We start from the raw sequence: 15,971 nt of genomic DNA on the forward strand, positions 1-15,971 counted from the left end.
CTCCTAAAACTGGTTAACTTTTGGAGAAATGGAGCTGAGCTACACTTAATAAATAATGACAATAATTAGAATTATAGACTTCTTTTACTTCAGAAAATGTATAATAATTCATGTATTTTTATTCAGTCAGTCTCATGTTGATAGTACTAATATTTGTTTTCCTGATTATTTCTGGATTTGTCCCTAACCCCGGTGAGATTTATGCCTGATTAGTTGAGAGTTATGATTTTGATGAATTGATATAATTAAGAATTATTTATCATAGATATGTAAAAAAATCTTAACTCTAACTTAACACTAACTTTGTGACAGACCCTGTTAATGAGGAACAAAATCAAAGTGATACAAACAACATCAGAAAATCAAATATTAAATTTTTTCAGATGTTTTCAGCAAATTTTAGCATTAAATAGCTCAACTTTCTTATCCACTAGTTTGTAGTTATCTGGTTATAAAGGTGCCAGTCATTGTCACGTGTCACTTCATTTCCACAAGTCCACAACCCCTTGTGCTGTAGAGAAAGCAGGATCATGAATAAAAAAAATCCAAATGCAACAACAAAGCCACCAAGATTATCCAGAAAATGGTTTTCCATAATACCCTTTTCAAAGGTATTGCAGTGGCACAAAAACTGTAGCAGCACGCCATTGGATGACTTCTGTGTATGTCCTCATTGGCTTACTTTGCATTAGACGTTATCAGATTTGCTCATATACCACAATGCCGGTTGGCTGTAATTGTGGTATATGAGCCAATCAAAAAACACAAAGCAGAACCACCACTGTTCAATGCGGAACAGTAGAAAAGTGACTCTCGACTATGTAAATGCACAGGGTTCCTCAGAATTTGGAATGCTTGACTGGTAAAGATGGGCAGTGCAGCAAGTAAACTACGCCTGGTACTGATAATAAAATTTAAAATCTAGTTGATTCTCTGCCAAACCTTAAATCCAGGACTTTTTATGTCCTGGACAGGCACTGTCCAGGGCACAGGACACAAGACTGAAAAACAGGACTGTTCTGGAAAACCCAGGACGGTTGGCAACCCTAATGATGGCCTATAGTACTGCCTACAGCAATGACATGCCTATACCCGTGTGCCTCACCATGGTATTTTAAAGCTGTGTCAACTTTGTTTCCCCAAGGCTGTTACCAGAGATGTCTACCTTCCAATACACATACCTATAGGTACTAACAAAAAGGCCGGACCTCACACAGAGCCTATGTATGCCAGTGTGTGGTGGGTACACCAGCTGGTATAGGTTCCCATCTGACCCTCCATGTATAGTAGGGTGAGTATATGTTGATTAACTGAAATGCACAAGCAAAAAAACAGGGATGCCCTTTGTAGACAGTTTGAAAATTAACATACTGAAATATTGCAAATAAAAAAGAATATAGAAAATGATGACAAAAGGAAACACACAGTTCTTTTTAGAATACATTAACCAAAACCCTACCACTAAATTCAGACATACTTTGTCTGAATAAAGATAGGTAGTGTTACGGAAAAATCTTTTTTAAGGTAAAATGTAGGGTAGGGGTGGGGTTAAGAGCAGGATTAAGATTAGGGTTAAGGCTAGGTTTAGTATGCATTACTGAAAATGAGCGGGGGGGTTTCACCCCCACACCACCTTACTAATGCATGATAACCCTAACCCTAGCCCTAAGCCAAACCCTTCAGCTTACCTTAGAAAAACCCTTCTCATAACACTACTACTACACAAGATACTCAGACACATGCCACATATAGTAGCATAGATGCACAAGACTAACTCTGTCCCCTTACATAGTCCTTAAGTTAATCCTAGCCCCCCAAACACTCAACCTCCTAATGTCAAAACATTTGGTGTATCCAAATGTTTCATCCTTAAAATCTCAACACACACATTTACCTTACCCACACATAGTCAATCATCCTTTGTTTGAAGTGTGCAACATTTGATGATTACAATACTCAATTGCCTAAGCTGCTCACTATGTTGATCACTGAAGATCTGACAGAGAGAGTGAATGAAACCATTTAGGGTGTATCTGTATAACTGCCCAAAGTTTCACCTGTAGTCTGGCGCAGGGGGACCCCTATGTCTGTAGCTGTCCTCCTACCAGTCCAAACACTAGATAGCCTACAGCCATGTCTCTTATGTTCACTGGTGTGTGCATGTCCAGAATTTGAGTGAGCAGTACAGAGTGGGCTGTTTTGGCCATGCTGAAAATGATATAATTTTCGAGGCACTCAGGCCCCAGTGGAAGCATCTGTTGAGAGAAGGGTGCTGAACCACCTTTACAGGACAAGGATTGGCAGATACTAATAAATTACATCAATGTTTTGGGTGGGCAGAATCACATATTACAGCAATGCAATAACTGGATTATCAACATCCTACACCATGCCAAGACAAAGGCATGTTCCCTAGTGGCTGACAGGTTGATTGGGGGGGGGGCACCCAAAAGCAGTAGGATAACTAAATGAGAGGGGTTTCTGGTGTCCCTGCAAGGTGGCAGTGATAGTGAGATCATCCCTGGTGGAATGGATACTAGCATCAGAACAGACCAACCCCCATTTATTTTGATTAATTATGCACCAGGTTAATAACATGTGCAGCAGATTACTGAACAATTCTACTACAAACATAGAGAGCAAGCTGATCACACTACACAATGCTTATTTTTGTTGTGGGCATATCAGGTATCCATGCTTATCAGGTAGCTTTGGATTATTTGGTACATTTAGCATGGACAACATTCATGTGCTTTGCACTGGGCTATAGTGGTGTCACAAGTACATATGCTCAATACGGTTTGTCTTTTGTTGTGTATTCTGAGGGCAGACCCTGGCTACAGTGAAACCTGCAGAGGCCAAAAGGCTGAATCTGGACCTGTGCAAGGAAGTATAATGATGACAACACACATGTACAGGAGTTACAGTCAGTTGTTACAGTTGCACTGTCTCATTCTGGGTGCACATCCGCCCATAGCTCCTAGTCAAGGCATGGCTCACCCACAGCTGAGCCTCAGGCCAAACAGCCTGATTGTTTGCCATCTTGTCCTTCCAGGTTAACTATTATTTTCTGTCTGAAGTCACCAATAATGCTCCTCCTGTGGTTATGGCAGCAGATGAGGGCATTGTATCCAATGTGAGATAACCAGCACTGTTGAAGACATGCCAGGCTGTTATCAAGGTCAGCCTGCAGTTATATGTTCCGTCACTGTGTTGCATGGCATTTGAGTGGAAATTGCCCAACATTGTCAGCTGCTCCATGAGGTCATGGAGACCAGAATACAGTAATGATTGGTCTTATGATGTCTATGGTGGCACACCCCATTCCTATATCCACCTCCATGCCTATAATTTTCAGTGTCACCATCACTGCCCTGACTAACAATGCCATTAGAGGCTAGAATACAATACATACCGAAGGTGGCCATGTAGGCAGACAATTACATGTTTCCCAGCTCTTACCTGTTTCAGGCAGCATACAAAAATCTGAAACCCCTCAATGTGGGTGGCAAAAACATCCATCCTTCAGTAGTAAGAGACATCACAAGCATACACAGTTATGGTTATGTTTCTGCAGTCACACACCATGCCTACTGCAGGAGACCACAAGTGCTAATGCCCCAAGCCAGTGTAGTGGCCCTAGGCCACAGTTACATAGTGGTAAGCCACCACATTGTGGGAGGTGGTGGTCTGTGACACAGATTGTCTATTAATTCAGCATCCCAGTTTCCATTTCCTGTGGCATGTTCCCAACAAAGTGTATTGACTGCCATATGTCATTGTGTCCCTATTCATCTCTGTACATAATGATAATCATGACTCATTCCACCTTCAACCCTTTTGTGGGGTATATGTAGAGATGTCTGATGCACATTGTGTCTTGACCATGCACTGACCAGCATAGCCTGATATTACCAATGCATGTATCATGATTGTTCTACATGACTCTGCTCACCAGAGCCCTATTCCTGGACTAGACATCACTGCTCTACCTGGGATGCCATGCAGTTTGCCTATCACTGTCTGAGGGTGTGCGATTTGCTGTGATTGTTACTTGGTTATGCTGTTCCTCAATGTAGCCAACCAATAATGACATTACTGAGCCTTTCATCACAAGTGCGTGTGTGTGTGTGTGTGTGTGTGTGTGTGTGTGTGTGTGTGTGTGTGTGTGTGTGTGTGTGTGTGTGTTTGTATGTGTATGTATGTATGTGTGTATGGTTCAAATGTACTTGCAGCATTAAGATGGCTTGTTTGCTTCCTTATAATCATATTATGTAGTGTGGCATATGATAAAAACAACCTGCAGGTCCAATAAGGTTGGAGTTCCCCCCAGACATATTCATACAGTGGAAGCAGGCTTTGAACTGGCCAAGCACATATTCTGTGATGTTACAGGTTTGTGTTGTGCTGTGCTATGCTGTGTTGCACTGGAGTTTAGTAATGTTCTATGTGTTCAGCACAGGCACCATTAGTTAGAGCTCAAAGAGGTATCCAACATTGCCTGGAAACTAGTTGCAATATATCTGGGGGGAGGTTACTATATTTTGACATGATACACCTCTAGCTATGTACATTTGATTTAGACGCATTGTCTGCATTTACCATTTACCTATCCCTGTGAAATAACTTCTTGCAAAAAAGCAGTGATAATTCTGAGATACATCCCACATATTTAAGCCATGTGAGCTACATGAGTGCAGTTTGGATACATTACTTATAATCTCAATAGTATCACATGCTGCCTGGAGTTCATGGAATGATAGTCTTTCCTATTCACAAACCTTTGAGACTATAGGCATCTTGTGGCTTTTATTGCTACACTTGTGTACCATTTGTGTAGTCTATCACGTATACTTGGTACCTCAAGAAGTGAGACATGTCAAACAGCTATAGTTTTGGTGTTCACCTCTGGTGTGCTAGAAAACCAAATATACTTATCTCCAGATAAAGGAGTATCTTTCCATATGTTTTTTTTTCTTTTGTTTAGCAATATTCTGCCCTAGATCACATCTGAAAATGGGATTTGCCCACCAGGATTAACTCAGTTAATAAATCAATACATGAAATTTGTGGAAGGGTAGTTTGTGTGATATATAACGTTTCTTGTTCTGTGGGATGAAGCAGCTTGATTCATGGCTCATGACTTCCACTCTCATCGGGATTGTTATTCCATAGTCTTATAGTACCAGCAATACAAGATGTCATTGGGAATGTTATTACATAATCCTACAACATCAGCAGTACAAGAGCTCATCAGGAATGTTATTCCATAATCCTACAATACCAGCAGTACAAGAGCTCATCAGGAATGTTATTCCATGATCCTACACTACCAGCAGAATGAGATCTCATTGGGAATGTAATTCCATGATCTTATAGTACCAGCAGTACAAGATCTCATTGGGAATGTTATTCCACAATCCTACAGAACCAGAAATACAAGATTTCAATGGGAATGTCATTCCATAATAGTACAGTACCAGCAATACAAGATCTCATCGGGAATGTCATTCCATAATCCTACAGTACCAGAAGTACAAGATCTCACCGGGAAAGTTATTCCATGATCCTACAGTACCAGCAGTAGAAGACCTCATCGGGAATATCATTCCAAGATACTACAGTACCAGCAGTACAAGATCTCATTGGGAATGTCATTCCATAATCCTACAGTATCAGCAACACAAGATCTCATCGGGAATGTCATTCCATATTCCTACAGTACCAGCAGTGCAAGATCTCATCAAGAATGTTATTCCATGATCCTACAGTACCAGCAGTAGAAGATCTCATCGGGAATGTCATTCCATAATCCTACAGTACCAGCAGTACAAGATCTCACCGGGAATGTCATTTCATGATCCCACAGTACCAGCAGTACAATATCTCATTGATAATGTTATTCCATAATCCTACAGTACCAGCAGTACAATATCTCATCAATAATGTCATTCCATAATCCTACAGTACCAGCTGTACAAGATCTCATTGGGAATGTCATTCCATGGTCCTACAGTATCAGCAGTACAAATGCCAATCACACATTTAGTCCTTTTTGGAAACTCTGATAGGTGTATCAGCATTTGTCATACACCACATCATCTCTTAACAGGTTCATCATAATCCACACTACGAACTCATCAAAGTCCAATTTACACTTAATAAGCCTAATCACCATTTCACAGATAATTATAGAAACCTTCCACGTTCCACCACAATGTATATCTCAATGCATTAGCAAGAATTTTCATTGATCCAAACTCTTTTCTAAGGGATGAGTTCAATTATCCATCAATAACGTGACTGACTTATTCCGCAATATGTAAGTATGTCCAACACTTCCTTGATTTTATAGATGCTAATACCTTGGTACAGATTTCTTTCCTACTCGGATTAACATTATTCTCTAGCTTGTCCTCACCAATATGGCCTATTTATTTAAACTTCCCTGTGCATCATCATGCTTCATTAAACCACCCATAAACAATGGTCTTTCTTACTTTAAAACTGGTTAAACTGTCCTTGCTAATACATCATTTTCAGGGGTTTCACTAAACCTTATCTTATACAACTACTCTGACCCACTGAAAATTTTCTTTAAACCTCCCTTCAACTGACTCTGCTTTTAAAATAGCTACCTATGGCTCTGATCTCTACTCGCACTTAAATAGTTAATTGATAAACAACTACTATCCACACCAAACATACTGGAAAATACTAAAACAACCTCAGGGTGGAATACTCATAAAAATAGACTATATAACAAGAGTTAATGCACATAATAATATATAGTGTACCCTCCTCAATAGTTCGGTTACAAGATCCAGCAAAGAACTAAAGAGTATTCTGAAGGAGCTTAAAGCTAAATGTTGACTTAAAATAACAACCAAAACTAAGAATAACTACAGCTAGACAATAGTCACTTAGACCTGAAGTAAACGACTAACATCCTAGCAGACAAATTTGAGTTTTAATCCACCTGCATCTATAAATGTCTTACAGTTTCCTCAGTCTTAGCCACCTTGTAACCAAACTCTGCAGTTTCGATCCCACCAGACCTCAGGAATAACTTCAATGTAAGAACATTTCTCAGTAATTTAAAAATTGACCTAAAAACCAATTGGTCTTGTTCCTGTAGCCGATTGTCTTCCAATATTAACCCCTTTTCTCTCATTCGTCTTTACTATATGAACACCTTTTACATAAATGATTCTATTTTTCCTGCACTACCATTTTTTCCTGCACAGCTTCCTTTCCTCTTTGGCTAATCTTCCTTAGCTAAACCCTATATCATCCTCTTTTGTATATACCTTACATCACTAATACATCTGTATCAGATTATAATCATTCTGTAATACAACTACCAGTTCCCGTATTTTACTTTTCTGTGTAACCTTTGCTATTCATGTGAAAGTGTTTAACAATGTTAATAATTTAAAATTCTGCATTTAATAACTTTCAGCTACTTTTTTCTCTGGACCTCTGCTGAAAAAGGGCACTCAGGCACGTAGTTAATAACTATAAAATGCATACATAAATTAACAAGTTCTTTCACCCCTTTCATGTCTTTGGGAGTGGATAATATACTAGGACACCCAGTTATTAGTATATTTCCTCACTTCATATTGCAGTTCCTGTTTGCATTGGACTAACTTACCTTTAATTTCTCTACAAACTGTCTACAATTTCTGTAAATATTAAACGATTGTCATATAACTTTTATCTATTCTTGACCAATGTTTTCATATTGTATCTGATTTGCTATAATTATTTTAAACTGCAGATGTTTTATTTTATTTTTGAAGATTGTAAAATTATTGTTATTGAAATGTTTTGTAATAATTTGACACTTTTCTCCATGGGCATCTGCTGAAAATGGGCTTCTACCTAATTGGATTTTCCCTGTAGTCAAATGTCAATGTTGTTGTTGTCTTTCGGCTTTTCCCAGTTAGGGGTCGCCACAGCAGAACTCCAGTCTGCTAATGATTGGCAGTAGATTTTGACGAACAATGTCAATAAATAAATAAATAAATAAATAAATAAATAACTATTCATATCAAACCAGGCCTATCTGAGCCCCTTCTTAATCTTTTCATCTTAAGCCTTCTTAAAGTCTGAAAAGCAGCCCCTGTAATGCCAGACCCATTAATATCACTGTGTTATGTAAAGCTATGGAACATATAATTTGTGACATCATCACTGAAAAGCTAATCCTTGGCCCTCACACGTTTAGCTTTGACAAAGGCAGGTCCTGGTTCCTTAATCTTGTTAATCTCTTTAAAAAGCTGCTGAAGCAATGGATATCGGTTATGCAGTTCATACAGTTTATCTTAACCTGACCAAAAGCCTAGGATGCTATTCCTTATGCAGATATTATGAAAAGACTGCTAGACTACTGAATGTAAAAGCACTGTTGTGCATTGGATAAGTATGTGGCTAGCTAAAAGAGCCCATGTAATTAAAGTTGCAAGTGGTACTTCTGAAAGTAAAAATGCTACCACTGTGGTCCTGCAGAGCTCTATGATAGGCCCATTCTCAGACTCTGGTCTATGGTTATATAGATATGTGGATGACTGCAAATGAGGTATTGTTGTCCTTCCAGCTGCTAATATAAAATTGCTTCAACAAAGACTAAACCTTGCCAATAACCGATGAAAGGACAAGTCTTCTATTAAATTTAGAATATGTAGTATAGCTAAATTTGCTAAACCAAACAGTTCTATATCCTACAATATAGGTGATATAGCACTCCAAATGGATGCCATCATCAGAAATCTAAGTACTTGTGCAGATAACTCCTTATTGTTTGACCTTTATGTCTCAAAGGTACTAATAAAATCTTTTTATCTGGCTAAAGAATGTCCAGGAGCTTAGAGTCTTGGATCAAAGAAGTCTTACATCCCTGATACTCTTCTCTCATCAGACATGCTATTTAAATATAGTGCCCCCTTTGGCATACATTTGTCTAAGCATATCTTTTAACTTGAGAGATTTCAGAGACTCTTAACGCAACAATGGCTGCAAGATCCACGGCTAACATGCCATACTGAGAGCCCTCTCCTTGTATTCTGCCTCTTACAGACTCCTACATGGTGACGTGTTTAGCCTTTCGTGTCATTAAAGATCCTACCCTCCTTGATCCCTAACCTTCAAATTGCAAACAAATATTCATATAACTACATATTGAACTTCAGTTTCCATTAGCAAATTAATAAGACATTTTAGCATGATAGAATTATCCTAATGAGTCCTCATCTTTGGAATAAACATCTACATGTCAAACAGGGTAGCAAAGTGTAACCACAAATTCTCCCCTGTGTTATCCTCCTAAAAGCAGGAGACTTTCAATATGGGATATTAGCTAGGTGCAAATAGTTTGTGGGCTAATTGCCTAGTAATACTTATGAAGCTATATTTCATGTATAAGTCACCAAAACCCCAATGCATGCTCGCATACACACACACACACACACACACACACACACACACACACACACACACACACACACACACACACACACACACACACACACACACTATGTATTTATGCATGTATGTAAATTGGAACTATCATAGATCCCCCCCATGACACTAACATCTTGCAAGAGGGTCTAACACAGACAAATGACTGGTGCCAAATCCATGGACATACACTGAAGTACATTTTGGGGAAAAAAAATCTACTCAGGATAATTACTCCATTGATAAAACAACCTAGGAGTTGACCCAGTAGTTTGGGGATCTGGAAACATATAGACAGCAATCTGGCTACTGTAGTAAGAAAATCATTCTATGTCACCCAATTTATAAATAAAGGTATGGCATCCAGGTCCAAGGAAGTTACAGTACCACTTTATTTAGCTCTTATCAAAGCCATCATTTACCCCTTCAGCATTCACCTGACCAGGCATATAAATAAATACATGGGATACTTGTTGATTTAACTGAACACCCCCAATTCAGGTTGCATTCCTAAAGAAATGGCATAGGATGTTTGCTACAGCTATATGACAAAAGCCATTACATATTTCCAATTAAACCACAATTCTAGTTAAAAACAAATAGCTTTGGAAATAACAGAAGTAGGTTATGGCTTAATAAAAGTATTTTGCATTGATACATTTTTATAATAGCTCCTGTTTTATAAAATGATGATGCTTTAAGTATGCCTGCTGGAAAAGTCCCTGTTCATAAAGAGAGTTAGTTTTTGTCCCTGTATTAATAATTAACTGTTTACTGAAAATTATTATATATTTTTTCATTCTTTATATTGCAACACACAACGGGAAACTGCAACTGGTGTATTTTAAACAAAGGGCAGCATGCTTCAAAATACTTACTTCCAGTCTTGTTCTGTCCACATCCTTAGGTAGCCTATTCCGCCCTCTTGTGGTCACTACCAGTAGTTCATATGGATAAATCTAAAGGGGAAATAGAGTTTACAATGCAGTCAGTAGCATGGATAATACACATTTTCTTCAGTTTAAATTAGTTGACGAACACTGGCAAACATTTCCCAAAATAACAGTACACGAGGCCATTATGTGATCAAAGTGAAATTCTGTTGCTACAAAGTCGAGTTGGAAAAACTTTCATCTGGGTTAATGAAACATAAGGCCTGCATTAAGTGATATTACAAACGTCTCTGATAAAATGATACGGAACAAACAGGCATTAGTATTGCATTCCATCTTTTAAAATCATACATATTTCATAAAAATAAGTTAAAGAAATTTTGCTAATCAGGTTATGACTAGATTACTTTTATAAACCACTTGGAAAAAATGACATGCACTTCTGCTATCCACTGAAACTGTCATCAGTTTCATGTCCTTTTACTTTGTAGTACAGTGCATTAAAATCCTGTGTTTCAACTTCAAAGACAAACTAAAGCAGGGTAATTTCTTCCATTTTATTTTCAAATGTACTACTGAGCTTATATTGTCAGAAAACCTATTCAGTTCCACCATCTGCTTACAAGACCACTCACATCCCTTTCTTTCAAGTCTCAGTGCGTTGACATTTTTATTTCTTAGAAGACATTTCAGTGACTATTGTAAAACAGACTGCTAAAATCTAGGTTCTCCTATGGGACTTCCACACCCTGACTTGATTTCAGTAAGTGTAAGCCACTAACCAATAGCCGTGTCACACAATGCCGTTCTGCAGTTGTGTTGTGGACATTAAGCTCTTGATTCATAACTGATACTGTGCAGATTTTCTGTTGTAAGGACAGTTTGGAAAAAAATATCATGCAGGAAGAGGAAATAAGGCAAAGACTACAATAATGGGGAGGGGGACAAAGACCCCAAAACAGGGACAGATTTTAAATATTGCTTTTATAAACTTAGAAAGTTGATGTAATAACAGGATTTGTCTTAGCACATATTTTCTGAAGGATATGAAGTCTGACACTCAAATGTATGTCATTATTTAATGACATCAGTCCTCAGTGATTTGCCAGAAAACCACAAATTTTACAAGGAACAGACAAAAAATCTCTCTCTCTCTCTCTCTCTCTCTATATATATATATATATATATGAAGCAAAAATCTGGACATTCTGCAAAAATTGCTGAGAGCTATTACTTCAGTTCCAACACCAGGTGTTTGGATTAATTTAGTTTGGCAGTTATTGCAGAAAACTAAAGCTTGCACTGCCCAATAAGCTGCTTCATAGAACAAAGTATGACTCTTTCCATCTTCATTTGCTTAGTGTGTGACTTTAATCAAGTAACTTAATCAGACTGTACGGTGGGTTCCTTAATGGTTTCCTGGACTACTTGCCTCTTAATTACCTATGAACTTATTCTATGAAATGAAGTCCTGGGGTAACTGCTGAGCATCTAAGTAATTTGACTTATTGACTGATGAAGCAACTTAGAGGAGAGCACTCTGTGTTATTCATCTTCAATTACACCACTGGGATTGTAGAAAATAAGGGATTCATAAAGAAGACCTGCAAATCCACATTACAAAGATTGATTAGACAAATACTGCTTTTTTTGTCCAGGCAAGTTTCTTATTGGCTGAACAGGGAGACTTTTTTCTATAACAGTGAACCCCTAGTTCCATTTAAAAAGGAATGATTTATATTACTGTACTGGCTAAAAGCAATGAGCTGGGCAAGCTTTATTGGTTATATATAACCAGGCCATGGTAACATGACACCAAATCAGATGATCCCCCAACCACAGCCATTTTCTCATACCCTCAGCTCTAACTGACAACCCTAGGTCATACCAGAAAAAAAGTATAAGGAATGTAAAGAGATGGCAAGCTGTATTTCACATATACTAAAATGTGCCTCAAGGCAGAGTTGTTCTTATTTCCGCAAGGTCCATCTAACCAGGGTCTATGGAAGTACTATCATGCGATGGTCCACTTACAATGAGCATGGAAAGCACCAAATATTTCATACAGCCACTCTAGCCATGATTTTAATTCAATGTCAGGACCCCTCTTCCAAGATAGCATGTCATGTTACTTGGTAGCATTGTGTCTATGCTTAGGTGCATTAACTTCCCTCACAGAGCTGTCCAGTTCTACCTGAAGTTTGATCACTGCTGCAGTAGCCTTAGCTGTATAACAGATGACCAGCTTCCTGAGCTTAAGGGCACCTTCCTTGCACCCAAACCATTATCAGCTTGAATAAAATCAACAGTTTAGGTGCCAAGCCCTTCAGAGCATTTCTGCCACTGAAGAGAATTCCTCTTGCAGGCTTCTGAGTGTAAACGGTCGGCTAATAGTTTTCCATTGCTGGAAATACAAATTCTCTTCAGAGGAAAAAAACTTCTACTTTTTATTTTTGTGATGGAAACTTATTTTTTCTGTGAAAATAGTTAGTTTAAGCTAGGAGAAATTGTTTTTATGGACTGTCATGTGACCTTTAGTAACTTTTTACTGTGAAGTATAACTTTTTACTTTTGTGGAAAAAAGTTGTTAAAACTAAGTAAGCTCTGTTCTTCTTAAGTAAAACTTGTGTTTAACTTACTTTTGGGACTGGTGTAAGTGTTTAAAGTGCTTTTAACTGCATTTCTTTGTAAAAAATAACTGAATACTTACTGGTTTTACTGAATATTGATAACAGTCTTACTTGACCATCATTTTCTGCTAAACCATGGTACAACCTAACAGTTACTTGGCTCTTCCTTATTCCAGCCCCCCCCCCAAAAAAAAAAAAAAAAAAAAAAACAATCCTTGCCTCCAAAGCAGGCTTCTAATTTGTCTTAGCCACAGATGAACAACTCTGCTGTGGCCATTTCTGGTTCCTCTGACCATTCATATTTTTTCTTGGCTCCCTCTGTTGTTGTCCCTTCATCCACCATGGACCAGGGGTAAGACAAGTTCTCTGCAAATATTGCAGTGCCCTGAGTGGACAGGGGAGAACCACTCTTGCCGATCTTGGAGGAAGGAGCAGGGAATACTTCTTTGTCTAACTGGACTGGGATGCCTATCCTAAGGAGGATTTGACTGTCAGGGGCTTTTCTGTTTCTAAAGAAATTCCTGCAAAAAGAAGCAGAAAGTTAAACATTTATCTTCTCCTGTCTTTGCAACTTTGGACAAACGTGTTTTGTTGTGCTTAGCCCAGGGTTTAGTTCAGACTCTTGACCCTTATGCTTCTGGTTTTATTGGTAAGAGGAAAATGGATTCTTAATCCAAAAAATTTTAGTATATTGAAAAGGAAATTACTTTGAGGGGATACATTTGGCTTTCATTCCCCCGGTAACTGATCCTGATTCTAAGGAGAGCATTTCTTCTGATAGTCCCTTAGAAGAATTTTCTTTTTCTGTAGTCATATACAGAATGAACCAGTTGTTTCAGTAAGAACATAATCACACTCCACCAACACTGAAGAAATATTATGATTCATTAAAACTGAATTTCCTAAACAGATTCCTGTTCCTACTGTTTTTTCAGCATTGAAGAATGTGTTTACTACTGCCTGCAACATGCCTGACAGTCAGCTTGTTGTCTCTAAGAAAGCAGACTGAATGTAAAAAGTTCCTCAGTTTTTTATTTTCCAATCCCATATCTGACCATAAAGATATTTCTTTGGTAAAACCTGCTGGTACTAAAGATATGGTAAATGCCAGTTCCTCTGTTTCTGGTAAGGATGTGAAAGCTTCTGATAGATTTTTTTTGAGGGGTATGTACTTACGCTGCTCTTATTTTAGAATTCTTAACTGTTATGCTCATATGTTAAAGTTTATGCTTGCATCATTGGATAAAGTAATTAACATTATAGACATTTTTTTCTCTTATGAGGACATTTTTTCTTTAAATAATCTTATTAGTTCTTTGTCTCAGGGGGATTAAACTCTCTCTGAAGTGTTCTTATGACTCATCTGATGCTGCTTCCTAAACAGTTGCTACTGGATCTGTTATGAGTAGGTTTGCTTGGTTATGCACACAAAAGCTACCTGAGAATGTTAAAGCTAACATTTTGGATTCACCTTTAGTTAGAGTTGGGCTTTGGACCATCTGCTGCTGAGGTCCTGAAAAAGTATGATGAGAGGGGGAACTGATTTGGGGGTTACTCAGATTTTTCAGCCATCCTTCTAGAAATTAATTAATGGTTTCACACCCACCTCTACACCTTTTTATAAAAACCACAATAAGTAGACACCACAGGTTCTAACAAGAAGACCTTCAAAAAACAATGACACAGAGGCTCTAAAAAGAAAGGAGGAGTATCCCAGAAACAGGGACTGTCCAAGTCTGAATGATTATCTGCAGAAAACTCTACCTTCCCACCTTGGCAACCCTTTAAATCTCTGCCAAAGTCTGGGTTTCCATTTCTCTCTTTTGCAACAGATGATCTCAGACAAATGGGTTCTGAAGGTAAAACACAAGGGATACACACAAGGGATACAGATGGCTGTGAGAATCCTGTCCTCCTTTTCAGGGGATTCCTCCTCATTGATCAAATCAAACTTTCTTTTTCCCTCCTGCTGTTCAGAATCTACTGACTCAGGGGGTAATACAAGTTTTCTTAAAGGGGGATACCACTACTCCAGAAGCCTCTTGGAGACCAGTCTTAGAGCTTTCTTTTCTAAACCAGTTTGTGAAAGTCACAAAGTTCAGAATGCTATCCTTCACAACTTGTTACACCTGATTCCCCCTTTATGTTTTTTATTAAATCTATATTTAAATGCTGCTTTTTATCACACTCCTCTATGGCCTCAGATTTTATAAGTTTCTTAAGATTTTTCCCTTAGATCTGCTAGTTCTCTCCTCTCCTGCACTTTTACTAGCTTATTGGTCTAGCACTTTACCAGACTTCTTGTAGCAATTATTGTAGTACACAAAAGGGCTACCAGCACTAAACGTTCTACAAGGAAACAGCTCCAGTACTTATTATTAATGCCCATCCCTCCAGGCATGTCTAAAGGACAGTTCTATGTGCTTTCTCCTATTAACCTGGAGAACTTGGGCATCCTGAGGTAATGTGGCAACTATCTAATGTACACCGACAACCCTCTCCTCTTACCTCCCAACACTCAGACTTGCAAGAGATGCACTTATATATCCAAATTGGAAGCCATGCACTCTCCAGTCAAGACTGGGATAGCTGGTCAAGAGGAGAAGGTCAACACGTGCACCACACCACATTGAACACATAGCCTTCCAGAACAACTGCAGCACTGTCCTTACATAAAAACACATACCACACAAGCACCTTCGTGGACGCTCTCAATAAAAATCTACCCAAACAGCAGAGACCTCCAAGGCAGACATGCACTTGACCACCACAACACAACACTAATCACGAGACACATAACTCTCCTAAATGGTGTGCCACTGAACCAAAGCCCCTGAGGCAAAACAGCATGCCCAACACACTAGTCATAGGTGACTCAATACTGAGGCACACTGATGTCCCACTCACTAGGTTGAATAAGGAGAAAGTAACAGTCAGCTGCCTGTCAGGTGCCAGGATCCAGCACATAACGCACACACTTAGGTCT

At 38.6% G+C, this 15,971-nt stretch overlaps 1 protein-coding gene across 8 annotated transcripts in view; it reads right to left on the minus strand.

The window, feature by feature from the left end:
* The window catches only part of ABLIM3 (actin binding LIM protein family member 3), a 3,936,655-nt gene that overhangs the window by 118,842 nt on the left and 3,801,842 nt on the right, over positions 1-15,971 (minus strand). For all 8 annotated transcript variants that reach the window (XM_044069211.1, XM_044069207.1, XM_044069212.1 and 5 more), the window contains one exon: positions 10,341-10,421. In XM_044069211.1, the coding sequence (XP_043925146.1) occupies positions 10,341-10,421 (81 nt within the window). The remainder of the gene's footprint in view (positions 1-10,340; positions 10,422-15,971) is intronic.

This window comes from Protopterus annectens, chromosome 4.part0 (genome assembly GCF_019279795.1).
Source record: "Protopterus annectens isolate FY-2018-M chromosome 4.part0, PAN1.0, whole genome shotgun sequence".
NCBI classification, from domain to species: domain Eukaryota; kingdom Metazoa; phylum Chordata; order Ceratodontiformes; family Protopteridae; genus Protopterus; species Protopterus annectens.